The sequence below is a fragment of the Siniperca chuatsi genome, linkage group LG9 (assembly GCF_020085105.1).
Source record: "Siniperca chuatsi isolate FFG_IHB_CAS linkage group LG9, ASM2008510v1, whole genome shotgun sequence".
NCBI lineage: Eukaryota > Metazoa > Chordata > Actinopteri > Centrarchiformes > Sinipercidae > Siniperca > Siniperca chuatsi.
The window spans coordinates 17,956,873-17,982,379 of NC_058050.1; the positions used below are offsets into that span (position 1 = coordinate 17,956,873).

General features: G+C 38.7%; 2 protein-coding genes across 10 annotated transcripts; both read left to right on the plus strand.

Moving 5' to 3' along the window:
- Positions 1 to 969: 969 nt before the first annotated feature.
- Positions 970 to 11,309, plus strand: LOC122881889 (protein tyrosine phosphatase type IVA 3). 8 transcript variants are annotated; one of them, XM_044208618.1, is made up of 7 exons: positions 972 to 1,396; positions 4,750 to 5,242; positions 7,250 to 7,414; positions 7,583 to 7,675; positions 7,773 to 7,903; positions 8,408 to 8,482; positions 9,257 to 11,309. In XM_044208618.1, exons 3-7 carry the CDS (start codon positions 7,319 to 7,321, stop codon positions 9,372 to 9,374), a joined length of 513 nt encoding a protein of 170 aa, XP_044064553.1. In that variant the 5' UTR covers positions 972 to 1,396; positions 4,750 to 5,242; positions 7,250 to 7,318; the 3' UTR covers positions 9,375 to 11,309. The 8 variants fall into 8 exon arrangements, with proteins under 8 accessions (XP_044064558.1, XP_044064553.1, XP_044064550.1 ...); XM_044208615.1 differs by having other exon boundaries at positions 974 to 1,396; positions 7,290 to 7,414; XM_044208619.1 differs by having other exon boundaries at positions 974 to 1,145; positions 7,290 to 7,414.
- A 1,269-nt stretch (positions 11,310 to 12,578) lies between these two features.
- LOC122881560 (zinc finger protein ZFAT-like) lies at positions 12,579 to 25,100 on the plus strand. Of its 2 annotated transcripts, XM_044207887.1 has the most exons (25): positions 12,579 to 12,666; positions 12,768 to 12,797; positions 13,841 to 13,999; positions 14,455 to 14,613; positions 15,070 to 15,198; positions 15,389 to 15,502; positions 15,870 to 15,992; positions 16,086 to 16,159; positions 16,228 to 16,313; positions 16,525 to 16,629; positions 16,941 to 17,089; positions 17,810 to 17,901; positions 18,255 to 18,403; positions 18,503 to 19,454; positions 20,188 to 20,314; positions 20,462 to 20,694; positions 20,808 to 20,889; positions 21,345 to 21,464; positions 22,437 to 22,610; positions 22,755 to 22,843; positions 23,117 to 23,255; positions 23,585 to 23,691; positions 24,181 to 24,268; positions 24,436 to 24,533; positions 24,606 to 25,100. In XM_044207887.1, exons 2-25 carry the CDS (start codon positions 12,779 to 12,781, stop codon positions 24,804 to 24,806), a joined length of 3,768 nt encoding a protein of 1,255 aa, XP_044063822.1. In that variant the 5' UTR covers positions 12,579 to 12,666; positions 12,768 to 12,778; the 3' UTR covers positions 24,807 to 25,100. The 2 variants fall into 2 exon arrangements, with proteins under 2 accessions (XP_044063822.1, XP_044063823.1); XM_044207888.1 differs by lacking the exons at positions 12,579 to 12,666; positions 12,768 to 12,797; positions 13,841 to 13,999; ... (1 more) ...; positions 15,070 to 15,198; positions 15,389 to 15,502 and having other exon boundaries at positions 16,063 to 16,159.
- The last annotated feature ends 407 nt before the right edge of the window (positions 25,101 to 25,507 follow it).

Sequence of the window (25,507 nt, forward strand, 5' to 3'; positions counted from 1 at the left end):
ACTGATCACCTGTGACTGCTGTGGAACCACTTGTGGCTATATTTACACTCATTATCCAGAGTGATGGGTCACCGTAATCGTGAAAATCAAGTGCAATGCATGCAACAAACACACATACACACAGAAAATGACTTTAGCTATAAGCAGCAGTTATGAGCATGAACATTTTCAAGTAGTGCTTCAGCTAATTTTAGCTAGTAAGACGTGTTTTTTAAAGCACTGTGCATGGGTGAACAGTCACCTTAACCTCTACTCAGTGTGATTGATAGTGAGGTGAGGCCCCAGCTTGTTTTGCCTTGTGACTCTCTGGAGTCACATATCCTTACCATGACCTTGTAAACAAATTGGATAAAGCAGACAACTTAAAGAGAATCCTAAAAACTCAAAAACCCAAAGCTGCATGGATTTCTTGGAAGAATGCCTCAATGGATGTTGGTTTAGAAAATGTGTCATGCAATTTATTTGATTTTTGGTCAAACGCATTGGCTGATGCACTGTGGCAACAATACAGCAGCTTCACACAGTAGTTTGGCTGTAGGAAAACAACAACAACAACAAACTTGGGACTATAGTCAGTTAAGGAGAAAGTTAATTCCATGAACTGGGACTCAAAGGTTTCACTTGTCCAATCTGTCTGGAAGCTCAAAGGACCGTCTATTTTTAGTTGGTTCGGGGAGGTGAAGGGGCAGAGAGGGAGGAAAGGAAAGAGAAGGTCCAGACAGACGTGTCATAGCAGAAAACACTCATAACAACTGCAATTTCACAAATTCTTATTGTATATAATAATATTTGAGAGAAACATAAGCTGAAAACACTGATCTGCATATATTTTGTTGCTATGCACTGCATGAGAGACCACAGATTTCCTCTAACCTTGTTATCATCAGCCTATAGGAAGGGGGAGGAGAGGAGGGGGAGGCATCTCTTCTTTACTCTGGAAAAAGGAATCAAGTGGATGAAGAGGAGGAAGAAGAGAAGGAGGAGGAGGAGGAGGAGGGAGTGAGGCGCTTCTCCTCTCTCTCTAAGAGCATTAACTGTAGAGTGTTCTGCTGGTGACAGGGCTGTCAGGGTCAGATGGCTGCTCAGCCTGATTAGACCAGCTCACAGCAGATCCTCAGCCCAGCACACTGCACTGCTACAGCGAGGTAGAGCCACAATCTGGCACACACAGTACACCACAGCAGTTACTGAGAGGCCGGGAAGGACTGGGAGAGGTGGATAGTTCAGTGTTACAGTGGGGCAGAGCAGGTTGTTGCAGAAAAACTGCTGCTTGACTGACAGACATTTCAGCTTCTAGTAGCAGAAAAAGACTAAAGGCAAGTGGACTTTACTGTGGCAAAGAGGCAGAAGAACTGTCTGTGTTTAGTCTGTGGTTGGAGATGACATTGAAGAGCAGGTAAGGACAAACATTTGATTGATATTGCATTTGTTTTGTTGCTGTTAGTTCCAGGATCATAATTAAATTGTATCTGGGACAGGACAGAAGTGTGGCGCCCTGCTACAACAAGTTTTGTAACTTTTGAGATCATTCATTTGATGTGACAGATAAGGAATGCAGATGCAATTATGGAGACTTTCCATATAAATTCATTTCAACTGTAGTGTCACTAAAGATAGCAATCACGCTTATCGCAGTTCTGCACTGGAACTGAGCTGAAAGACACACGGTGTACTAGCACTGGAGGCTGTTTCCACAAAAATTTGATGTGTCATAGAATCAGCTGCTAGTATAGATACAGCTATAAATACAGCTGCAGGGTATTCAGTGTCTACAGGGGTTTACTATAACAGGCAGTCAGCTGGTTGTCTGTCAGCACTCACACTGTTGTAGGGCTGTTGCTGCTTCTGCAGGACTTTGGTGTTAACTGTGGATTCCCGTGTTCAGCAGCCAAGCAGTCCACTGGGGTAAGAGGGAAGGCTGTATACTGTAGGATTTCAGGAACAACTCAAATTGAAGCATTCAGTACATCTCAGAGCGACTTGTGATTGGAGCTGCTACAGAAAACCTCCTCAAAGTGGAAGGCAGTAGTGCTGTGCTGTAACAGGATTTATCCTGTTTGAGGCTACTACTACTAACCTGACTCCTTGTTGTCTTTACTATTTACCTACAAGCTCACTGTGTCTCATTGAGCCTCACACTGCAGGTACTGTAGAAGAGTTTGACAACCTAACGCAGCTCTAAAATTATATTAAGATCCATTTTTAATTACTTTGAGTCCTGACCCAGCCCGTGACAGGGAAACAGCCAGGCAGCCAGCCAACTGGGGACGCAGCTGTTTTTACAAACCAAAGTGCGCTCTAAGGTAACAGGGAAGATCGGCTTTACAGGTTAAATTGGAATTACTGCTACCGTCTAGCCATTTCCCTCACGCTCCTTTCTGCTTTCGTATGTTGTTTTTATATTAAGTGACTCGGCTTTTGATGTCAGCTAAATGCCTAAAGTGACTGCAGTACTTGTGAAGGGTTTGTATTTAAATTTGTTTTATGTTTAGATGCTTTAGAGCTTTTTTTTATACCTAGTGTGTCTCTCAGTTTCAGTGAATTCACTGCTTTGTCTTGTCTGTGTTGTTTGTCTGATACAAATTTGCTTTTATCCTGTTTATCTCAGTTTTAATTTAATTGTACTTGTGTTACATGAGGCTTTAAAAACAGAAATGACATCTCTATAAAAACTCAGTTAAGTCAAATAAATGTTCTTTTTACACTTTGAATTGACTGGATGGAAAGTAATTGACCTCTATCCTGATTAGCGGTAACGCAGGATAAATTCCTAATTATAGATAGTCAACAACCTGGAATAGACTACACTCTTCTGGAAGAGTTAGTGAGTAAGTCGGCATGTGATTATGAAGAGAGAGAGTGTGTGTGTATTGTCAGAGCTGAGGTGAAGAGGTGACCACAGATTACCCAGAGTACCTCTGGACTTTCCCTGGTTGTTTCTCTGAATGTTTGGGCACGTGAGTGAGAGGAGGGTTACATCTTTGATCATATTTCCCTCACTACCTCCGCCTGTTGTTCATAATCTCCCCCTTATCATGTGTTCATCTAACTTAAATCTCAGTTCTTCATTACTAAACAGGAAGAAAACTAGAATTATGTTGCTAATTTGCAATTTTAATCAGATACTGTCCAGGCCATTAGAAACTAGTGTCAACTAAAATAATTATTTTTTTTATTACTGCAGAATATGACAATAAAGGACACATTTTCAAATTTCACCATCAACTTCAAGTGTCATTTTGTGAATCAAAATTTAAATTATAACAAGACTTGGTTAGCTGCCAACCTAACTATATCATGTTTAGTCCCAGTCTTTTATTTAACTATGTGAGATTTTTATAGGTTTTTCAGACAAGTTTCTGTTATGCCCTTTTTAAATTGTTGCTGGCCTACTAGTATTAAACTTGTTGACTTTTGAAGAAACTGCATTCTAATTTCCAAGCAGTATCCATCCTTTATCTTTTCACTGAGGTACTTAATATTTATCTGGACAGATGTGAATTTTCTACTAAACTAATAAAGCATATTGTATAGCTGGAAAATATGCCAAAGTCAATAGCTGTTGTTGCATTTTTCACAAGGTAGTGATCTGACATACATTAAAGATGCAACCAAAGAACTCCAAATATACAGTATATTGGCGCTGGATGACGCTTACTGGCCAGCAACCACTTTTTAATCCAAGGCCAATATGTGTCAATTAAAATAGCAAATGGAGTAATGTTTGCAGCCCTGTTCTGGGAGGATCTGCTCTACCTGAAGTAGCAAGTGAGCTAACCATCCCTTTTATTTTGTTTTACAGTTTGCACTCCAATGTGTGGTCTTTTGTCCCAAAGCCTGAGGAACTGCCCGCAGATTCACTACTCTCCTACACTTACAATCCTCTTGGAGTACATTAAATAGAACACCAGTTTTCAGACTTGGTCTCTTTTTTTTCCTTTAGCCCAAATTTAATTTTGTTGATATTGTGCAGGCTAATCTAATAACATTTTCCATATTTTGTGAGCCACATCATGTATTAGATTTTCTAGCTCTTGCTGCATCTGTCATCTGTCTGTTTCCCAGTTTTCTTGTCCATTCCATGCACGTATAGGAACACGTTTGTACATCGTTCAATAACTGCACAAGATGTTAGTTTACTCATTGTGTGTGTACATGCGTATGTGTGTATGCACACAAATTACATCTCAGACAAGGCAGAATCAGTATTTGCAAATATCAGTGGTCTTGAATATATGCATAAGCTTGGTATTTGGCAGCGGTTGGCTTGTTCATTAAAAAATATATTTTAAATTAATACAAAAACCAAACAATTTCCAAAAGTCCACTCAGGCTCACCAGTGACAGACAGGCTATAGGTCAGACCTTTTTGCGTGCAAAAATGTTGGTAAGTTTTATTCAATATTTGAAACTGATGCTATAATTTTTTTTAGTGGGTTCAGTCGCAAATCATTTAAAACCTGAACTGTATACATAAACATGTTCATGTGTGCGTTTGTATGTTAATGTATGTACTGTACATCAGCCAATCAGCTGCCCTCCTGTTGACCTCCACATTACTGATGAAGGCTGTCAGTATATTTTACATTACATTTTAAAATCATACAGTATGATTTTGCAGATACTGTACAGTGTTTGGAACACTGGAACAAATGCTGAGTTATTGAAATTGTATTTTATTTTCATTACTGTTTTTCTAAAAATTGATTATTTAAAGAGTTAATTTTTTTTGTATGTTTTCTACTTTAGAATCGCTGGTTGATGGAGTTTGTGCGGCGGAGTGGTGACTACTGCCACGCCCAACACATTTAAACCCTATCTGGGATGAAGCTACACCATGCAGTCCTGCGGCCCTGAAACCTGAAAGACCATTGGCCATTGCCCTCTGAACCAGCCAGCTCATGGGGTAACAAGTGGAGCCTCGACACTGAAAGCTAACCGGAGAGAGAAGGAAAGAGAGAACTACTGAGAGACAAAGACAGAAAAGGACCAGACAATCAGAGAGACAAAAACACAGAGACGAACAGAGAGAGAGCTGACCCTCCTGGACTATAGGATACAGTCAACCGATGGGGTAAAACAGTACTCAACACAACAGAACCTCGGAATTGGGAAACTACCTTGAACGGCTATTAACAGTCTCCCAATAGGAAGTTCCACAAGAGAGAGGAAGTCCAGAGTCACCTGAAGACCTGATATAAGTTAAAGACACAGCAACTAACTGCTACAGGTGGAACTAAAGGTGAGGGGTGACAGGTCACCGGATCTTGACTAAATTTAGTGATGCACCAACGCTTTTTAACTCCTCCTCCTCCTTAACTGACTTGTTCTGGCATTCTTCATGTGGCTGGTTATTATAGGATTCTGTGGTAGTCTTTTAGATTGGTCAGTATGATGTTTCCTTTACAGGGGTGTACGATTTATTTACAAAGATGTTTTTGTGACAGTAATAACACAGGTGAAATTCTCTTCTTTGAAATCATAATATAATGCAATGACAAAGCACATCTAGCACCCTGCTCATAACAACAAAACAGAAAACATCAGTATTTGTAATACAGCCAATGCTGCTGGGAAGAGGAGTGGCCAGATGTGCCTCTCCTGTGTTCTTGGGAAGTATAAACCTGTTGCTGCTGTGTTATGAATAAGCAGTATTGGCTATGACAAGTTCCTTCAGTCAGACATTTATGCCAAACCCTGGCTAACCCACAGGCTTAGTTTATTCACATTTACTTTGTTGCCTTCCTCATTTGTTTACTAGCATGTGAGGACTCTAACACCCAAAATAGTTCTTATCAGTACTCTAAACTAAAATAGTTGCTGCGTATGCTTTGGGTGATGTCAGGCATCCCTGAATTAAGATTACTGAAATTAAAATTCCATCCTAAAATACTTTCACGTCCCTGTTATCTTATTCAAAATGTGAGCAAGAGCAATGCCAGTCAACAAGAGACACTCAAAAGAACTGCTCCACTGACAGTTATACTTGTGTCATATTTGTTTTTGTTTTACCTCCAGTACTGTATTAATTCAATTCAAACTTTATTTCAGACTCACAAGAGAGTCCATAGCAATAAACTGCAGTATTAATGTATTTTAATTGTAAAATGCACTCTTATCAGTAAAAGTTTAGGTTAGTGATCGATATAACACTTGAATTTTGTTTTGCACAGACTGTTTCAATTAATTTCTCTTTGCAAACCCACACAGGTGTTTTCAGTTATTCTGGTTGATGAGAGCAGGTTGAGGTTGGCTAGAGAGCTATGACGGGAATTATGTGAGGTCAAAACTCAATGTACCAATAGATAGAGGTGTGAGTTGTCCCACCTTAACAAGTGTAACCGAAGAGTGAGCGAGACGTCATTCAAATACTGTCTGTACCCACTCACACAGTTTTGAGATGAGGTCTAATCAAGCAAAGTGAAAACACCTGGGGGCGGGGGGCAGTGTAGGGCCTTTGAATGCAATATTATATTCCTCTTTGAATACTGTCCCATTACTAGATTTGCTTGTTTTCACTCTATATTGCGTGAGACGTACATTAAATGACTGTAAATATCAGAATCAGAAATACTGTATTGACCCCAGAGGGGAAACTCTTTTGTTGTGGCAGTGGGATGGTTTTTGAGATGTGTTATGACTAACAGGTGTGGTTGCATTGGAAGACATTTCAAGAAGTTACAGTAATGCAGCCTAGAGGAGTCAAGCTTGTGGTGTGTGGGCAGGTTGGGCTGAATAGGCCCTTTTTTCACAGCAGACATTTTGACATGTCAGAGTAGGAAAATCACAGGTGTTACTGATGACATTAACCATTGCGCCCTTCTATTCAAGTGTCCCAGTAAGCCGTGACAGTGTGACAGTGAGCCAACATGAACAATAATAGGATCTTGAAACTAAAGCAGCTAAATTTTAATTTTATTATTTTCATCTGTGCTTTTCCTACTGTGACATGTCAAAGTGTCTTCTGTAAAAAAGGCCTATTGGTGTCAAAGATACAATAGATGATAGTGATACTTAACGGTTGAGACAAATCCATTTGGAAAATTGCACGTGTTGTAGTCTCACACTAGAAAACAGCAAAGTAAAACACATTTTAACTTGAGGTAACTAGTGAAAGCTCTTTAAGACCTTATGGGGAACTTCATGTGATGTCATTTTTTTTGTAAGCAAAAGTCTAAGAAGCTTAAAAAGATGCACCAAATGTGGCTCAAACTTTTTAATATCATGCTAATTTTTTTGTTATGTACAGTACATTTCTCCCTGACATTGGGCTTTTGACTAACACCTAGCTGCTCACACATCAAGATCAGAGGTCACCATGAACCGTCCAGCTCCAGTGGAACTGTGCCACAAGAACATGAGATTCCTTATCACACACAACCCCACAGACAGCACACTCAGCTCCTTCATAGAGGTAAGAAACGTGTGTGTGTTGACAGACCACCATCAGTACACTTTTTATGCTTGCCTTGCTGATGACATGTAAACTGAAATAACTAATAGGCATTTTAGCTGAACTGAATTGATGTACTTTTTTGGCTTAGTTGTGAAAATCATCTCCTACCACTGTCGTCCCTTTCAGGACCTGAAGCGCTTCGGTGCCACCACTGTTGTTCGAGTCTGTGATATCACCTATGATAAAACACCGTTGGAGAAAGACGGCATTAATGTGGTGGTGAGCACACACTAAACACACAGCATTTACACTCAAACTTAGTGAGCCTATGAAAAAATACCAGAAGTACCAGAAGTACTGTTACTGTTTCTTTCAGGATTGGCCGTTTGACGATGGAGCCCCGCCCCCCAGTAAGCTGGTTGATGATTGGTTGAGTTTGCTGAAGAAGAAGTTTCAGGAGGATCCAGGATGCTGTGTGGCTGTTCACTGTGTGGCTGGACTGGGGAGGTGAGAGACACACCAAATGAAAATAAAAATGCATACACCTTACACAGTTTGTGTCTGAACTGAATCCAAGAGAGGGAAACACATGGACCTACACACATACGTATTCTTTACACTCAGGGATTAACGTGCAGAGAAAGCTGAAAATAATGAAATAAAAGAGGTCAGTTAAAGTGGTTTCATGTTTCTGGTATAAAACTAGGTCAGACCGGCTGGATTACAGTCACACCATCATTTTGTGACTGTAAAAGATGATGCCTTTTGCTGTGGTGGCATTTTTAGTGGCATTGACATTTCTACACTTACAGTTTCTAGTCAGCTCTGTTAGCAAAAGTGACTAAACATGAGACAAAAACAGCTGCTGTAACTTGATCGTTCTATTTCTAGACAGCATTTCTGAAACTTTTTTCAGATGCAGATAAACTGTCGTTATTTTTACTCAGACATCAGACTCAACAGATTTAGACACGACTCTGTGTGTGTTTGTGTGTTTATGCATGCACACAGGGCTCCTGTGCTTGTTGCTTTGGCTCTGATAGAGAGCGGGATGAAGTATGAAGATGCTATTCAACTCATCAGACAGTAAGTACATTTATATGCTACATCCTCATTTTACAGAAATAACCAATATCATGGTGAAAGCGTGTCTTTATAATACACTACAATATCTTAATACACAGATGGAACAACTGAAGCACAATGTCTTATTTTAATATACTGTACACAAGAAAGCTTTGTGTAATATGTAAAATGTTTAACATGGTTTAGGAATATAGCTCTACACCACAAACTGGCTGTGTTTTATCGATCAAATGTATATCTTTTCTTGGTTTCCCTCCCCTCTTCCTCCTTGCCTCTCTTCTCTGTCATTCTCTTCAATCATGACTGCTCTTGTAAAATGTTAAAGCTGTTTAAATGCACAGGAATAAAAAAAAAACACAGTAGGGCGTGGGGAGGATGGCTAACTAGCGCTCAGGCTACTACTTAAACTTTCTTTCTTTGGTGCCATCCGGTGGTGGTATCAAAGAAGACAATACAGCAGACAGTATTGCACACTGACACTCATATGACATATGAAATGAACCATGGCAAAGAAGAGAAGAAGCATTATGGATATCCTCATGTCCCATAATGAATCTATACCAAGCACAGGATGAGATGAAAATACAGATGAAGAGATGAGACAGAGTGCTATTTGTAAACACAGTCCAGATCTGGATTGTACAATATGGTTAATTAAGGAGATGTTTGTAATATTTTGTACAGTCAATGTATATAGAAGTACTTAAAAGAGCATTTTAAACTGTAATCCCATTGACTTCCACAATACATTGTTTGTCTTTGTGTGTGTTTCAGGAAGCGTCGTGGAGCCATCAACAGTAAACAGCTAACCTACCTGGAGAAATATCGATCCAAGCAGAGACTCCGCTTCAAAGACTCTCACGCACACAAGAACAAGTGTTGCACCATGTAAACACACACACAAAGACACACATGCACACACTCAGACATCTTGTAGGGTACAAGATGCAACAAATGCTCTCAGGAATCCAACCATACAAGCCTTGTGTCACTGTCACAAACACCAAAATATATGGGCACTATTAGCCCAACTGTACCCGGGGAATTTTTTGAATGTATTTACAGCAATTTTTTTTAGAACCTATTGATTTTCCCTTGTTTGTAATGATTTCTGGTCTTTTAAAGATTATTTTATTGGCACGTTTGATAATAATATAGTTTACAGCGAAGAAAGATGGGCGAGGGAGAGAAAATCACATAAAAACTTAGTTTTTATAGCTAATTGTTATGGCATATCTGCTTTATTAGATAGTTCTGGAAAACACACTAAGTTGGGTCAGGGATAATATGTTGAGGTTTATGAATCACATTCAAAATTTTCAACAAAACAAATCCATAGTATGCATGTAGGACTGATTTATTATGACATATACCTGATGTTTAAACCTCAGATCATACCAGATATTTTATGAAAATACCACTGAATTTTCATTATTTTGTACAGATGTTCAAGATATTTAATCACCATAATCACAGTATACATTTACATGCAGTATTTTTGTGTGTTCTGAGTGTTACTTTGAGATTGTTTTATGGCATGAAAAACCCTTGAGACACATTTTTTTTTAGAATGAAACTTAAACACTGAAACACAGGAATAAAATAATCTTAGCAGCTCAGTGTTTTCACTGTAAATTAGTTTCAATACTCAAAGTTGACCCTCTCTTTTAAATGATTCCTGCTGGTGTCTGTTCTCAGTGTAACTGGGCTCATTTTCAGCTTCTAAAATGCTAGATGAAACATTTTGGTAAACAGAAAGCCTTCATTTGGTTTTGTCACAGTCACTGTTTTAATGTCTTCATTGTGCTCAGTTACGTGTTTACATATCAGTGTGTGCATTATATTATTCTCTGTTTACTGACACCCACAGAAGGAAACATCTTTGTTAGCAGCAGCTGATTTCAAGCCAGGTTTAAAGTACATATGATATATGTAAAAAGAAAATGTTAATAATTCTACAGTAATGATATAGATTACAGATTCTAAAATGACGGAGAGATGTAAACTAGTTGTAAATAACATTAAATGAGGTATCTCTATTTATCACTTTTATTCTCCTAGAGGTCAGGGTGAACCACTCCTACAAAAATGTGCAAAGAAAATTAAATCCTTGCAGGTATTACAAATCTATTTTTTTATGTTTCCGTGTCAGGGAGGAATTTTCATCTTATCAGATGTTGATGACTCTAAGGCTCGGTTTTAAATTGAGATGTTGGTCTAATCCCGGCACAAATATAGCTGTGCATCATCACATCTTTTAGACTAGATTACAGTATCTGATAAATATTTTCTTGTGGGGTGGAGTTTACTTATTCATTTGTATTGTTCCTGAATGATGCATGTAACCGACTGCTTCTGAAACTTCTTTCATTTTTCATTCGAAATGGATACTTTTTTTGCTGATGATAGAGCATGCACTTTATATGTATTTGTAGTTTGCTTATAATGGTTTCCTCATCATCTATGTTGTAAAAAAACAAACAAACTTCAACCTGAACTGATGTCCTAAACAACAATTTGAAATGACAGCAGATGGTGTAAAATTGAAGTAAAGAAGCAGTAGAGATTTAGAGAGGAAAGAGGATCTACCATTTTACCCAAAAGTTTAACTCTTTTTTTGTAAACAAACTGGCTACAGTTTACTTGTTTATATGACGTGTCTGTGTGTTTGTTTGAATATGCGTGTGTGTTTGGTAGTCTTTAGCTCTTGTTAATCATTGGGACTTGCCTGAGCTGACACTTTTTCTAATGTAAAAACTAATGCTGTAAATGTCTGTATGTCTGTAAATTCTTGCATTGTTTAATAAAGGTTTTGTCACTGTCCCTATACTGTAATAGTTGTTCATCAATTCCAGTCAGTTTTACAGCACCTATATGGATCCCTGTTTTACAGCCTTATTAAGTTCCATTCTGCTGGAAATTTAAAAACATAAAATCACAAACATATACTGTAGCAAAAACCAGGGAACTGGTTAAATCTTGTTACTAAGAATAAATACGCTATTAAAAGAAAATGCGCCAGTGGAAAACAGCTAATTGAATAATCAGTGAGTTTATTAGCTCTTTACTAGCTCTATAATAAAAATCATATATCAAATTGTCACTATTAATGGATTTATAAGTTTAAATAAAGTCAGTCTATAAGCTTGAAGATAGATAATTCACTGTGGCATAATAACAGTACCAAAGGTAGAGTTAGCAAAACAAGTGAAAAAACATAAACATGTATTTATATGCATTTATAGTAAAACTGTCCTTAAATTCCTGTCTCTCATTAATTTCTACTTAAATGGTTGTATTGTCTTACATTAAATCAAGCTTTGATTGCGCACTCATCAACATTTCACTTGTACTGACCATCTAACTGTGAGTTTGCAAGTGCTTCATAGTGGTACTAACCACCTTGCACTGTTATAAGCCTTGTACGAAGGAGGACTAAGGCCTTGAAGGATAATTCAGCCTACTCAGGTCACCACCCAGAGGCTTCATATTCAATATGGTGTCTCACTCCATTTAGTGAGCATACCTGTAAAATTATATGATATCTTAGCAGCAGTAAGTTGTAAAACATTTGCGTTTTGCCACAGTTTTTGTTATTAATAAAGGGTGGTCAATCTTAAGCTGTCTAACATTTGTTTGTACAAGGAATATTTTTAAGATACTGAACGTAAATGTTAATAGGAACTATTCTGTCTGTAATCTGCAACATAAAACTGTGTCTTGTCTATTTTGTACCTCTATTTTTATTAAAATACTTTGGCAACACTTTTCCAAATCAGTTATTGACCCTATGATTATTTTTATTTTGGCCGGTAATATTTTAATGTATTCTTAAGATTCTGTGGTTACCGCAAAATATGGAGAAGCCTCTCATTTCTATATATGTAATGATTTTCCAGTCAAATAAATGTTTAGTGACAGAAAAACAATTTTCTGTACTTAGATATGTCAACAATGTCCCACACATTGTACTAAAAAATAAAGATGTTAGTAAAGAAAACCTTGGCCATAATATGTTTCTCTGAGGAAAACTGACCTTATGATAATGCTGTAGTTCCCGTCACAGCCGCAGTTCAGTCCTCCCGCCACAGAGGGCGCTGCTCTGTCGACTACAGTATCACTGCGTCCTATCCGCTTCCGCTGGTTGAAAGGACTTGTGTGGCAGATTCGACAGAAATTTCTATGTACGTAATGTAAAATTAGGCTCTAAATCTAAATTTAGCGATTATATTTAGTCGTATGATGCCTCAAATCCATCGATAAATTAGTATTCTTTTGTTTTTAGACGCTGGAGTAATGGATGGACAAAAAGCAGGTACGAATTTTGGCTTGCTTCAACTCGAATATGTTTGTCTGGTCTTCATGTTAGTTTGGGCCTAATCAAAATAAACAAACGTGTTTAACTTAGTTTAACTTTAGTGTTTTATTTTTTATTCACATTATTTACATATTTTTTGTTTTGCAATAAAGGTACAAGTAGTCTACAGAGAGTTTGACGTGTTTGTGAAGGCACAAAATGTCAGTTGACTAACGTTTGCCCTCAAACTCAATGATGTGCCTCTGACCATTAGATTATTAATGATGAAAGTTTTGAGACAGCACCAAATTGTGTGGACAAAGACAGATTATCGGCCTTATTTAAAAAGTTACATTAACGAACACTCAAAAATAACGCTAGCTCATATTTTCATTCGTTCTTGATATAACTATAATCATGGTGGTGGTAAATTTCACAGAAAAGAAGAGCAACTCGATCAAGGTAACTGTGGATGGACTGAATAATTGTCCTATGTTATTAATTATAATCCATATAAATGACATCCACAAAAAATGTTGATACAATGTTGACATTCAATAACTAATTGTGAGAAAAAAAAATCAGAGCCTCCTTTTCTGTTGAATACCTTTCCCTCCATGTTATCCATCAAGAGAGTGGGTGTGAACAAGACTGCTGGCCAGTAGGAGCGATGAGCCCAAACAGACTGTTCTGTTATGTTCTCCCTACTTTTAACTCCTATTGCATGTACGATATGGAAATTAAAAAGAAGAAAAATGTCAACAATTTCAACATTAACAAACAAACAAACAAACTAAAAATAACATAATACAATATGCTGTGGGTAAAGTAAGTTTTCATTCATTTGTCTGTTTGGCACCTTAGATTAAATACATTCTGTCATGCCAAAGAAAGACCAATTTCAGGATGAAGAAATTGGGCTACAATGACTCCAAATAACAAAAGTTGCTCCATTGCTTTGAAGCAGGCAAATGGCCTTAACCTCTCTCACTCTCTCTTTTAAAAAACTCCCCCCCCCTCTGCCTCTTGGTCTGCCACTTTTCTTCTTCCTGTCTCTCCAGCTGGTTCTGTGTTTATGTGTCGGCTGTGCAACCTCTTCACTCCCAGTCGCTCTCAGCTTCTGGCCCATTGCTCCCAGCGGCACCCCCAGCAGGAGCCTCCTGATGACATCATCATTGAACTGCAGCCTCTTGAAGGAGAGCCTGTGGAGATGCTGGCAGGTCAGATTAGCATGTCATTGCCAGGATTACTATCACAAATTCATGTTAAAAAATATACATTCTATTTCATAATCATTATTACTACATTAATTGGACTTTTAGTACTATTAGTAGTAGGACTGTATTTGACTGAAGCCCCTATCAAATTCATTGTACATGGTTATTTACAAGACAAAAATGCAAAGCAAATACAAATGTGAACAACTGATAAAGAAAAATATACACTATATACTACACAGGAATATGTCACTCACTGCAACACTATAACTCTTATCTGTTTTCCTTTGTATTTGGGGGATAACAATGGAGTTCGAAGACACAAGCCATAAGCCACAGTATATCAGGCTTTGGCTACACAGAAAATAATTGTACGATAAGCTTGTTGTTGATTTTTGTTTTAAAAAAAAAACACAGTGTTATCTTCTTATCTGTTCTGCTGTCTTGTTGGCCCACAGAGAGGCCAGTGAAGCGGAAACGAGGACGACCGAAAGGCTCTACGAAGAAGATGCGCACAGATTTGAAGACTGACTCCACCCGTTCTCCAGAGGATAATGTTCAAAGAGAAGAAGAAGGGAATAAGGAGGAGGGAGAAAGACGATGTTGCGAAATAGAAGGTAGTACTGTTGCCATTTATGTGTATCCCATAATTCTTACTTTTTCATGTAGAAGACAGGATAAGTACCCTCTACATGAGAGAAGATGCTTGCTTAGAGTTTATAGCCAATTTCATTTATGTTTTTTTTTATGTTTTTTTATGTATAAAAGGTCAATAAAACTGACACACTTTTACTCCAATTGTGAATATCACCTTGCTGGTTGAGTGACAATAGACACAGTTCAACTGACATAAATGAGATATCACACACGTTTATCCGCTCACAAATAGTACTGCCAGTATTTTGGGCAGCTGGCTTTTGCCTGGTTACTAACCTAACGTTTCTTAACAGTCACTAAATTGTTGTGCAGATATTTAAGCCTAGAGTGTTATTTTCTTCAAGTAAATTTGTTTTCGTTAGTGATTTTTGTAAATATGCTACACATACTGACTCTTTTTTGTTTTCTTCTGCTAGGCGAAAGCCATGACGGGATATTGGGTCTGGAATGTAGAGACTGTCATCGCTCGTTTAGCAACAGACGACAGATCCTCAAACACATCTGCCTGAGAGAAGAGGAAGAGGAGGAGGACGAAGAGGAGAATGGTAAGGAGTGAAACGAACCAGCAATAGGAAAAGTTAATATGTGCCAAAGAGGCACAGAACAGTAAGTTGGGGTGGCTTGAGGGAGCATGTTGGGAATTATCCATATTATGTGTTAACTACAGAAGAATATCATTGACATACATTTATTGTACTTTAGTTGAATCTGTTAAATAGACATAATCATTTTCAGGGAGCATCTGTGGTGGAGCAGGCATTGAAGGTTCTGGGAGTTTGGATCCTGGGGCAGCAGATCCACACAAGACTCAACAAAACTCAGCAAGACCAGGACTCAGGAGAGAAAAGGGTAAGTTTAAGATCAGGACATGGTTTCTTCAAATTAAATCTTACCAAGAGAGACACCTTATTGCTACTTTAAAATCACTGCTAAATGTGATCTGTGATGAATTGTCAAAACAAATATTGTGATGGATTTACTGTATATTATATAAAAAAGTAAAAGTTAAAAAAATTAGCTAGTCATCTACTGAGTTAGTGGTGTGCCCTAACTATACTCTTGGAAGTGGTTGAAAGTTGTCTACAGGTATTTAACCTGCATAAATACTCAGTTTTACTCTCCCTCATAAGAGCACTCTCCTGGATTTGTTTGAGTAGGGTTTGGGTTCAGTTTTATAGTGCTAGCGGTCTGAACCTTTCTTGTTCTCTGCTTGTAGACATGGGCAGCTTAAGAACCCCGAGAACTAATCGAAGCTGCATCTCCAAAGAAAGAGGCCTAGCAACAGTAAACAAAAAGTCGGTCATCAGTGTTGTTCTGACAGAAGATAAAACACTTCCAGGTTAGTCCTCAAGAGCTTGTTTTTGTGCTAGTTTTTACATTTTGGCTAACAACTGACTCGACTGTTGTAGAAAACATATTTTTAATTCAACAGGTGTCTCTAAAATGGTTCCAGTAGAGGACAGTTCAGCGGAAACAGAGTCTGCAGCCATCCAATCTCAACCTCAGGTAAGCACAGCAACACATAGGAACATTAAATGGTCAGTTCACCTAATTTTTCAAATATATTTTCTCAGTCTGCAGTCTTCCAGAGTCAGTCACAAGACCTTGCAAGTGAAGCCACTGCCTGCGAAGGTAACCCTAAAACAGATCAGGAGCCGAGGTAATAAAATGGAAAATATCCATCTCTCCTTCTTTGAATGTAAAACATAATTGATGGTCATGCTAACTAATTGTCAGTAAACTTGATATAGAAAATCTGACAATGAGACTTGATTTATCAATTCAATGCATAAATAATGTTGTACAGGTCCTGCTAGTTTCTGCTTGGAGCACTCCAACCTATCAATAATCCCTTTGTTTTCTACTCCTAGTTCTGACCCGACCTCCACAACAACAACAACAACAACAGCAGCAGCAGCAGCAGCAGCAGCCAGCAGAGGCTTTCAGGAATATTCTATCAAGCAAGATGCTACCAAGTACTGTATGAATATTTTATTAAATGTATTAACATTGCTTTTGTTTTATAGAAGTTGTACAGTAGATTAATGCTTCTGTGTAAATTACAAGCTACACACTACTGTAAATAAATCTGGTTGTAAACTAACAGAAAAGAGATGTTAGCATTTGCTTTCCCTATTTTTGTGAGGATTTAAAAGGTATTTAGTTTGTTTGCTTATTGGTAATGTTGTTTTCTGTGCAGCCTAGAGCCAGTCGAAGAAGTTCATCTAGCAACTACAATGACATTGGTCAACTGGTAGATGTAATATTGTCACTCGCTGTCTTCCAGTTTACTTCAGAGCCAGTTGAAGATCTTTACCTGTGAGTTCTGTAATAAGATCTTTAAATTCAGACACTCACTGATCGCCCACCTCAGGACACACACCCAGGAGAAACCGTTCCAGTGTCCACACTGTGACTACGCATCAGCCATCAAAGGTAAATCAAGGCTCACTGGCACACAGGAGAAACTGTTGTCAAGTCCACAGAGAGATGTCAGCTTGATTATTAAAAGTGAGACAGAATGAAATTGTTGTATGTAAGATTTGTTTTTTAAATGTTCCTTCATGAGATAGTGTAAATTGAAGGTTCTGACAAGAAACGTGGAGAGAGAGGGGTGTTAGGACAGTTCCCAGGTTATATGGTATGTGTCATAACCACCACATGCCCCTATTTGTAGGGTTGTATGTGATTACAGCATGTTTCAAATTATTCTGATGGCACAAGTTTGTGTTTACACAAAATTAAGCAATAAAAATTGGTGCAGTTTGGTTTGGGCATGTGTTGCTTTTAACCCATTTATTTCAGTGTCCCTTGTTGGATCATGGGTGGGATGGGGCTGTAATGACATTACTATGTCTTAACTGCTCCTTCAAATATATAATCAAATACCTTACCTACCTACCAAATATTGCTAATGACTATTTTAATCAGTAAGTCTTTAATGCTCCCCATGAGGAAATTTGGAAATATCAAACATTTCAAACAAGCAACATGAAATTACTGGAAGCATATAAAACATATAGCAGACCAGGGTAACTTCTGCAATCTTTAAATAACAAAATTATAAAACTTGCACTTGCAGTTTCAAACTATTTTAAATTCCTGTAAAAGCTGCTTACTTACTTACCTCCTACGTACTTGATTTTCCCTTCAAAGCCAACCTGAATGTTCACCTGAGGAAGCACACAGGAGAAAAGTTCAGCTGTCAGCACTGTCCTTTCAACTGCCTCAGCCCAGGACACCTCAAGGTGTTGTTACTTTATTTGCTTTCATTGATAATATTTGTAGTACTGTTATATCCTATAATTAGCATTGACATACAGGCTTCGAGATACAATGTGAACTCCTTTTAATCAGGGTAAGGTTGTTGTTTTTTAATTTATGTTACCTCTTATCTTCATACTGCAATACAGCATTTATTTTTATGCATGTAATCTTGTGTTTTGGTTGTAGCTGTATTTTTGTTTTGTGTTCGTACTGGTCCACTTTGAGAAGGAGTTTCTCTATTGAGTCTGGTTTACACATCCAGATAGAGTGGATCAGTTTTCTGCACTGTTTTTCTGGTTGCAACACTAATTCTGGGTGTTTTTTGGTAATGCAGGTCCACATAGAGCGAGTCCATTTGAAGGTGAAGCAGCACTGCAGCTTCTGTGAGAAAAAATACTCAGATGTAAAGAACTTGCTGAAACACATGGAGAAACGACATAACCTGAAAGACCCTGCTGTCCACCAGAGTTACCAACAACTCAGGTTGGATCTGAATAGCATACATTATTTTACCTTCCCATCTACCTGTTTAATAACAACCATCTGACACACCTGCCCTTCTTATCTGTTCATGTTTTCTAGGTTAAAGACTCGTCAGGGCCTCAGACAGCTCCTCTACCACTGTCCTACCTGTAACCGGCGCTTTAAGAACCAGCTCGAGCGGGAGCGCCACCTGTTGGTCCACGGTCCCCAGCGTCCGTTCGCCTGCCTCCTCTGTGACCATGCTGCAACCAAGATGGCCGCCCTCACTGCTCACGTCAGGAAGCACCTCTTCCTGTACGTGTGCTGTGTGTGTGACGGGAAGTTTGTCAGCTCTCAGAGACTGAAGAGTCACCTGAAAGAGTCTCACCCTGAGCTGGACCAGGAGCAGGCCTTCACCGACTGTATCAATAACAGCTACTATCTGATACAGCCTGGAGGAGGCATGTGGGGGGACGAGGAGAGGGAAGATACAGAGGAAGGGATGAAGGAAGAGCACAGGATAGAGAAGGAGGGTGAAGACGAGAGGACGATAGAGGAGGGTAGACGAAATGGTGTAGGAGAGGAGGAGTGGCGAGAAGGGGAAGGGGAGCAGCTGAGAGTAGCAGCGAGCGAAGATAGGGTGCAGGAGAAGGAGGAAGAACGAGCTAATTCTCTGGGTGAAAGTGCAGAAGAAGTGCAGGTGATAGAAGGAGAGACAGGGAAAGAATTAGAAAACGGAGGTGCACAGCAAGGTTCCCAAGAACTGCTCCATCAAGCGATTTCTATGGAAACCACACCTCCCCCTGAAAGACAGGATGAAGCAACAGCTGTGGAGAAGTCGCAGGACAACGTGGCAGACTCATGCAACCCTGCAGCTGAAATTGTGCACAGACATGAAGACAGTGCACAGACTTTTTTGTCACCAGAGAGCATTCACACCCCTCTCTTGGAGGGCAGCACTGAAGAAGGCACACCCCCAGCTGATGAGAACACACATGCTGCCAAAAACACACACACATCTTTGTCATCAGCTCCTCCAAGGGAAGATAGACAAACTCCACAATCAGAAAAGGTAAATTAATTACAGGTACTTATTTCACAACTGATTAATCTGCCAGTTTTCTCGATTAATCATATGACCTCTGAAACATCAGAAAACAGTTTAAAAACTCCCATCACTATTTTCTAGAGCCCCTGTTGATGTCATCAAGTATCTTATTTTGTCCGACCAACAAAACCTAAAAACATTTAATTTAATGTAATGTTTTAACAAGGAAAAGCAGAAAATGTTCACATTTAAGAAGCTCAAACAAGAGAATGTTGGGATTTTGTACTTAAAAAATGACTTAACGATTAATCGATTCTGTCGATCGACTAATCGATTAATCGAATAATTGTTGCGGCTTTAATGTCAGCACTAAATTCTTCAGTGGAAGCCAATCATTTTTGCACTCAATAAAGATTATGACTCAGTGACATTTATTAATGTCATTATGAGTAAATATAAATAACGATAACATGCCAGTATTACTTAACACAGTTGAGACCCTTTTTTTAGGAAGTTCATCTTCCCGCTGCTTAAACTACTACTCCTCCTGATACTTTCTTCATTATATTAGGAATGCTGCAATTAAAATAATTTCATTAGACAACATATCACTTATTAATTCACTTATGTGTCTGAAATACATAACTCAGTTTAGAGGAATTCTACTTGTATTCATCTTTTCATCGTCTCCTGAGGCAGACTTTCTCCTCCTTAGCTTTGCTATTGGCAGTCTGACTTGTTCTTTGTTTTCCGGTAGGTGTCGGAGGTTTTCCATCAGAGTGCATTTCAGCAGGTGTTCTCGTCTCTTCGGAAGACTCGGCTTAATATGGAGTCTTTCCAGCGGCTCAGGAAAATGTATGGAGATCTGGAATGTCAATACTGTGGTGAGATGATGAAACCCCCTTGAGTAGGCTGGTTTTGTTTTGTCCTGTTATTTTATTAATTTATTTTTTATTTTACTTTATATTACATATTATTATTACATTCTTGCTTGAGTGTTGAATCATGTTTGCTTTTTTTCTGCTCCAAAGGTAAACTGTTCTGGTACAAAGTCCACTATAACGTCCATGTACGCACACACACCAAGGAGCACTCGCATTACTGTTCAAAGTGTAGCTACTCGTCCATCACCAAAAGCTCTTTAAAGCGGCACCAGATCCAGAAGCACAGTGGCTTGCTTCTGCCTTGTTCGAATCCCGGCTGTAAATACACCACACCAGACAAATACAAGCTTCAAGCCCATTTGAGGACGCACCAGCAACAGGTAACTAGCCTTCACCCTACTGGAAAAATAACTCCTTCAAAACACTAACTCTTGATATCTCTTGGTGAGGTTTGTCAGATCTCTTTATGTCTTCGTCTTGCTGTTGCTTACAGGGGAAGAGTGTGACTTGTCCTGTCTGCCAGCACAGCTATCCAGAGCACAGACTAAAACACCACATCAAAACAGCCCACCCTGGTAAACACGCACAAATATATCTACAGACATAGACAAATCACACACACTTCCTGTTAATGTTTGTTCTCTAAAAACAGAATCAGTGTATTAGCATTTGTTCATTCTCCACTGTGCGCCAAATTCAAACTGTAGGCTGAAACATTCGTACAGAGCCAGAAAACTGACAGCTCTGCTGTTTTTTCTTGCTCTGTAGTTGGCATGTTTATGTTAATTTCACAGTATGACATCCCCTATTTATGATTTTAGGTTTCTCATTGTGAATACATACTGTAGAAGGCCATAACTGTGGGTTTGTTTTTTTTAAATGAAAGCATTCTTGTGGTTTTGAACCACAGTTACTGTATCACACTTGACATAATAATAATAAATAGCGAGTCACATAGCCAAATTCAACAACATTTCCAAGGTCGCAATTTCATTTTGTGTGTTTGTGTTTGTACGTATGTGTTGGACAGACACACCACCTGTGCAGGGTAAAGGACTGATGGTGCAGCGCGCAGAGAAGTGCCCCTACTGTGACTCCTACTTCCTAAAGAACAGCAGTGACTTTCAACGGCACATCTGGGCCCACCAAGGTGTGATATTCCTCTACCTTTAACACAGACAAACACATACACACAACATGAGTGTGGAGAAACACATCTGGGCCCATCAGTGTCCATGCACAGAATTTCACCGCTTAATTACTGCGTGATCTGAGCTTCCATCTGTCTCTCTTCCTCCTGGCTGCCCTCCAGGACTAGACTGAAAACACACTGCAGATGTTGTAGAAGGAAATTAGCCTGTTGGTCAAGTTACACAAACAAACAAAATTGTCCATTTGTATGCTGCTGGCATTATCTGAAAGATGAAAGAATTAGAAATCTGGCAATGAAGATAGGCAGAAGCTACATAAAAGTTATGAGACATGCTGTTTTTTCAGTTTTAAGGACTCTTTTTCTCTTGCCGTGGTCTCTTGGTCTCTGTGTAACTTTTGGTCTGCTATATGTTTGTTTAACTGGGAATCTAATGAGTACTAATATTAGTAATGAGTAAGACTGCTAAAATCACTGCACGGCTGATGAATACATGGTTGTTCTGAAATTGTTTAACACATAAAGCATGTCTTCTTTAAAGAGTTTCCCCTCGGGGATCAATAAAGTATTTTTGATTTAGCTGTAATGTACAATGTTTTGTCTTGAAGAAGTGAACTGTTAGTCGTACTCTTCTTCCCCTTGGTCCCTTCATTAGCACTCGCTTACCTTGATAAACTCTTTACCTTGAAGTTGCATCTGTCCTGAGGCTGAGGTAGCTGGAAGACAGGTGTTTATGAAGGTCTCAGCGAATATAGCTAGTTTACCAAAAAACACTGCAAAGCATATGCTCATTGCGTTTTTCAGCAGCTTTGTCCTTGTCACTTAAGATTGTCAGTCCCGTCCATCTCGTTTCTTCACATTTTTATATCCCTTTACTCCAAAAAAAGTTTTTTTTTTTTTTTTTTTTTAGCATTTTGTTGCTGTCTGCTGGTTTTTAAGTGTGTGTTTGCATACATGTGTCCATGTGTGTAGGTTTGAAGCCATACGTCTGCAGTGTTTGTGACTATGCAGGCCGCAGTAGGAGTAACTTGAAGACTCATATGAACCGACACAACACAGAGAGACATCACCTGTGTGATCTGTGTGGTAAAAAGTTCAAATCTAAAGTCACGCTGAAAAGCCACAGACTGAGCCACACAGATGAAGGTACGTACACTCTGTCACTGACAATGTTTTTTGTAGTGCCATTGTTGTCACTGCTATTGTACCGGTTATTTATTATTTGTCTATTCAAGAGAAGAAGAGCAAAGCGACGGTAAATATAAGAGCAATTATTTTGTGTTTGTTTAGGGAAACGGTTTCAATGTTCAGAGTGCGACTTCACCTCGGTCTCTAAACCTTCTTTACTCAGACACATGGAACAACATGCTGAGTTTAAGGTCAGAATACACACACACACACACACACACACACACACACACACACACACACACACACACACACACACACACACACAGTTTTTAGCCTCAGTATGTAGAAATACACAGTACAAATGAGTCATAAAGCTAACCTAAGCTCCACCCATGATCAGTCATTTTTTTGACAAAATATATATATGTTGTTTAGAAAATCTATTAATATTTCAAATGCAGTCCTGTCTTACAGATATTTCATTTACATTAACTTGTGTGTGTTTTTGTCTTTCTATGTAGCCATTTCGCTGTGCTCACTGCCACTACTCCTGTAACATTGCTGGTCCCCTGAAGCGACACTACAACATGAAACACCCAGATCAGAAATATCAGAATGCCGGACCTGGACTGCCTAACCCTGATGCTCTGGAACAGCAAGGTCTGCTCTCAAACTTATACTTCAAAGTTATATTTTACTACAGTAGTATATACTGTATAAAGATAAGATAAAGAAGTATGGTTGACATTATAGTGTCGACTCTCTTTAATGCTAGGAGAAATATCTTTTAATATTACTTTCGCCTGTAGCAGGACAGCACTTGACAGGCTGTAATAGCAGTATGAACTCATGCATACAGTGCGTACTTAGTATAAAATTATTGTAGTAACTGTAAGTATAGTTACTGTTGGGCAAAATTAGGGGTTTGTACAGAACAAATAATTTATTCAGCATGACCTAAAATAGCTTTTGTGTGTTACTCTGTTTAGGTGGTATGAAATGTCCTGAATGTGAATTTGTTTATGGCACCAAGTGGGAGCTAAACCGCCACCTAAAGAGCAAACACAGCCTGAAAGTGGTAGAAGGCACCTGGGAGGTAAACAGTTCACTTATTCCATGAAATGTTTCAACATCTAGTTGATGGATTAATGGATTGATAAAATTTAATTCATAGTCCTCAGAGGATGAATTGTAATCACTTTGGTGACACCATGACTTTGCCTCTAGCACCATTATCAGGTCAGAATTTCATTTTGTCCAATACTTTGGTTTCTGACCAAATATTTGCAAAACTAATGACATTCCCATCATCCTCAGCTCCCTTTTGTTTAGTACTAATTAGCAAATGTTAGCATGCTAACATGCTGAACTAAGATGGTAAACATGATAAACATTATACCTGCTTAGCATGCTAACATTAGCATTAAGCTCAAGTACAGCCAAACAGAGTCCAAGTCTCTTGTCATCAAAAATTATATTTCTGATTAACAAACCTAAAAATAATATTTTAGTATCAAATGTTTTTATTTATCAAAGCCAGTATTTTCAGCATAATACCATCTCTGCAATATGTATAAATTTCCAGGTGGGGGAGGCAGTAGATGCCCAGTATGTTCCCGTGGAGAATGAAGAGCAGCTGACAGAAGCACCTGTAACAGCCCTGCAGGACGACGGTAACATCAGCATACCTGACTCAGACAAACCAACACTTTTTTTTTTTTTTTTATCCTCCATGATAATTGGGGGAAGTGATGCTCATGGCTATGCCTATTTATGTTTGCTATTAATGTACTTTAGCATATGTACTATGTAACACAATAAATGTGTCTTTTGTGTTCAGTTAATATCCAGCAGATCACTGAATTCAGTTCAGAGACTCACGACGCTGTTACCTCCATGGTCGCCATGGCTCCTGGCACTGTTACCGTCGTACAACAGGTAAACAACATCACTTACTCAGGAAATCATGAGTGGTTACAACAAAATGTTGATGTTGAGTTGTGGCTAAAGTTGCAGGTGGCTGATGAGCAGGAAGTCGGTAACTGCAGCAACCAGCTGATGGTGGTGAACGCAGAGGGGGGTCTAACTGGTAACCAGGTGATGGTGGTGGAGGACGCACATGCCCTGGAGGCTCTGACAGTCCTCACTCAGGGAGAAAACACTCACCACTATATCGTCTACGTCCAGGAACACACTGTAGAAATACACTAGTAATGCTAGCGTTTCAACGCAAGACTGCTGATCCATCAGTTTTGAGGGGATCAGTGAGTATCACTGGAACAGTTTACAAAACTGAAGTAACATAAAATGTACCAATAAGCAATACATTCAGGATTTAGTGAATGTTTCCCTGTCATCATGAATAATTTACATCATTAAGATTGATTTTTCAGTTCCTTGGTAATTATGAAAACAATAAGCGCAATAACTACGGTTGTGCGGCTCTGCGACATATTTTGTATTTACAAAGTATATTAAATTAATAAATAAAATCCTTGTCCTGCACTGCTTGATGCACTGGAATGGCTTCATTTTCTAAAAAACTAATCTCCATGTTGTTGATTTGAGTTCAGTTGTTGCTCAAAATGTTTAGTCATGAAACTCAAACACATTCTTTAAAGTTTGTTATGGTTTTCAAATGATGACACACTTTTGGCATGTGTGGCAATATAACATGAGATAAAACAACACAGACTATTTGCAGTGTACTTCCAAAGTATCACAAAAGGTTTTTTTTGTTTTCTTTTCTGGAAGTAAATTAAGAGCAGTATGGCAAAAAAATGCTTAACATTTTTGAATAAAATTAAAGAGGAAAAGACATTGCTCTTGGAAGAGCAGCACCTTGTATTATGCTCTCAGTATAGTGGTTTCTGTTTCTTGGTAGCTTGGAAACATCACAATGTGCTGTATGG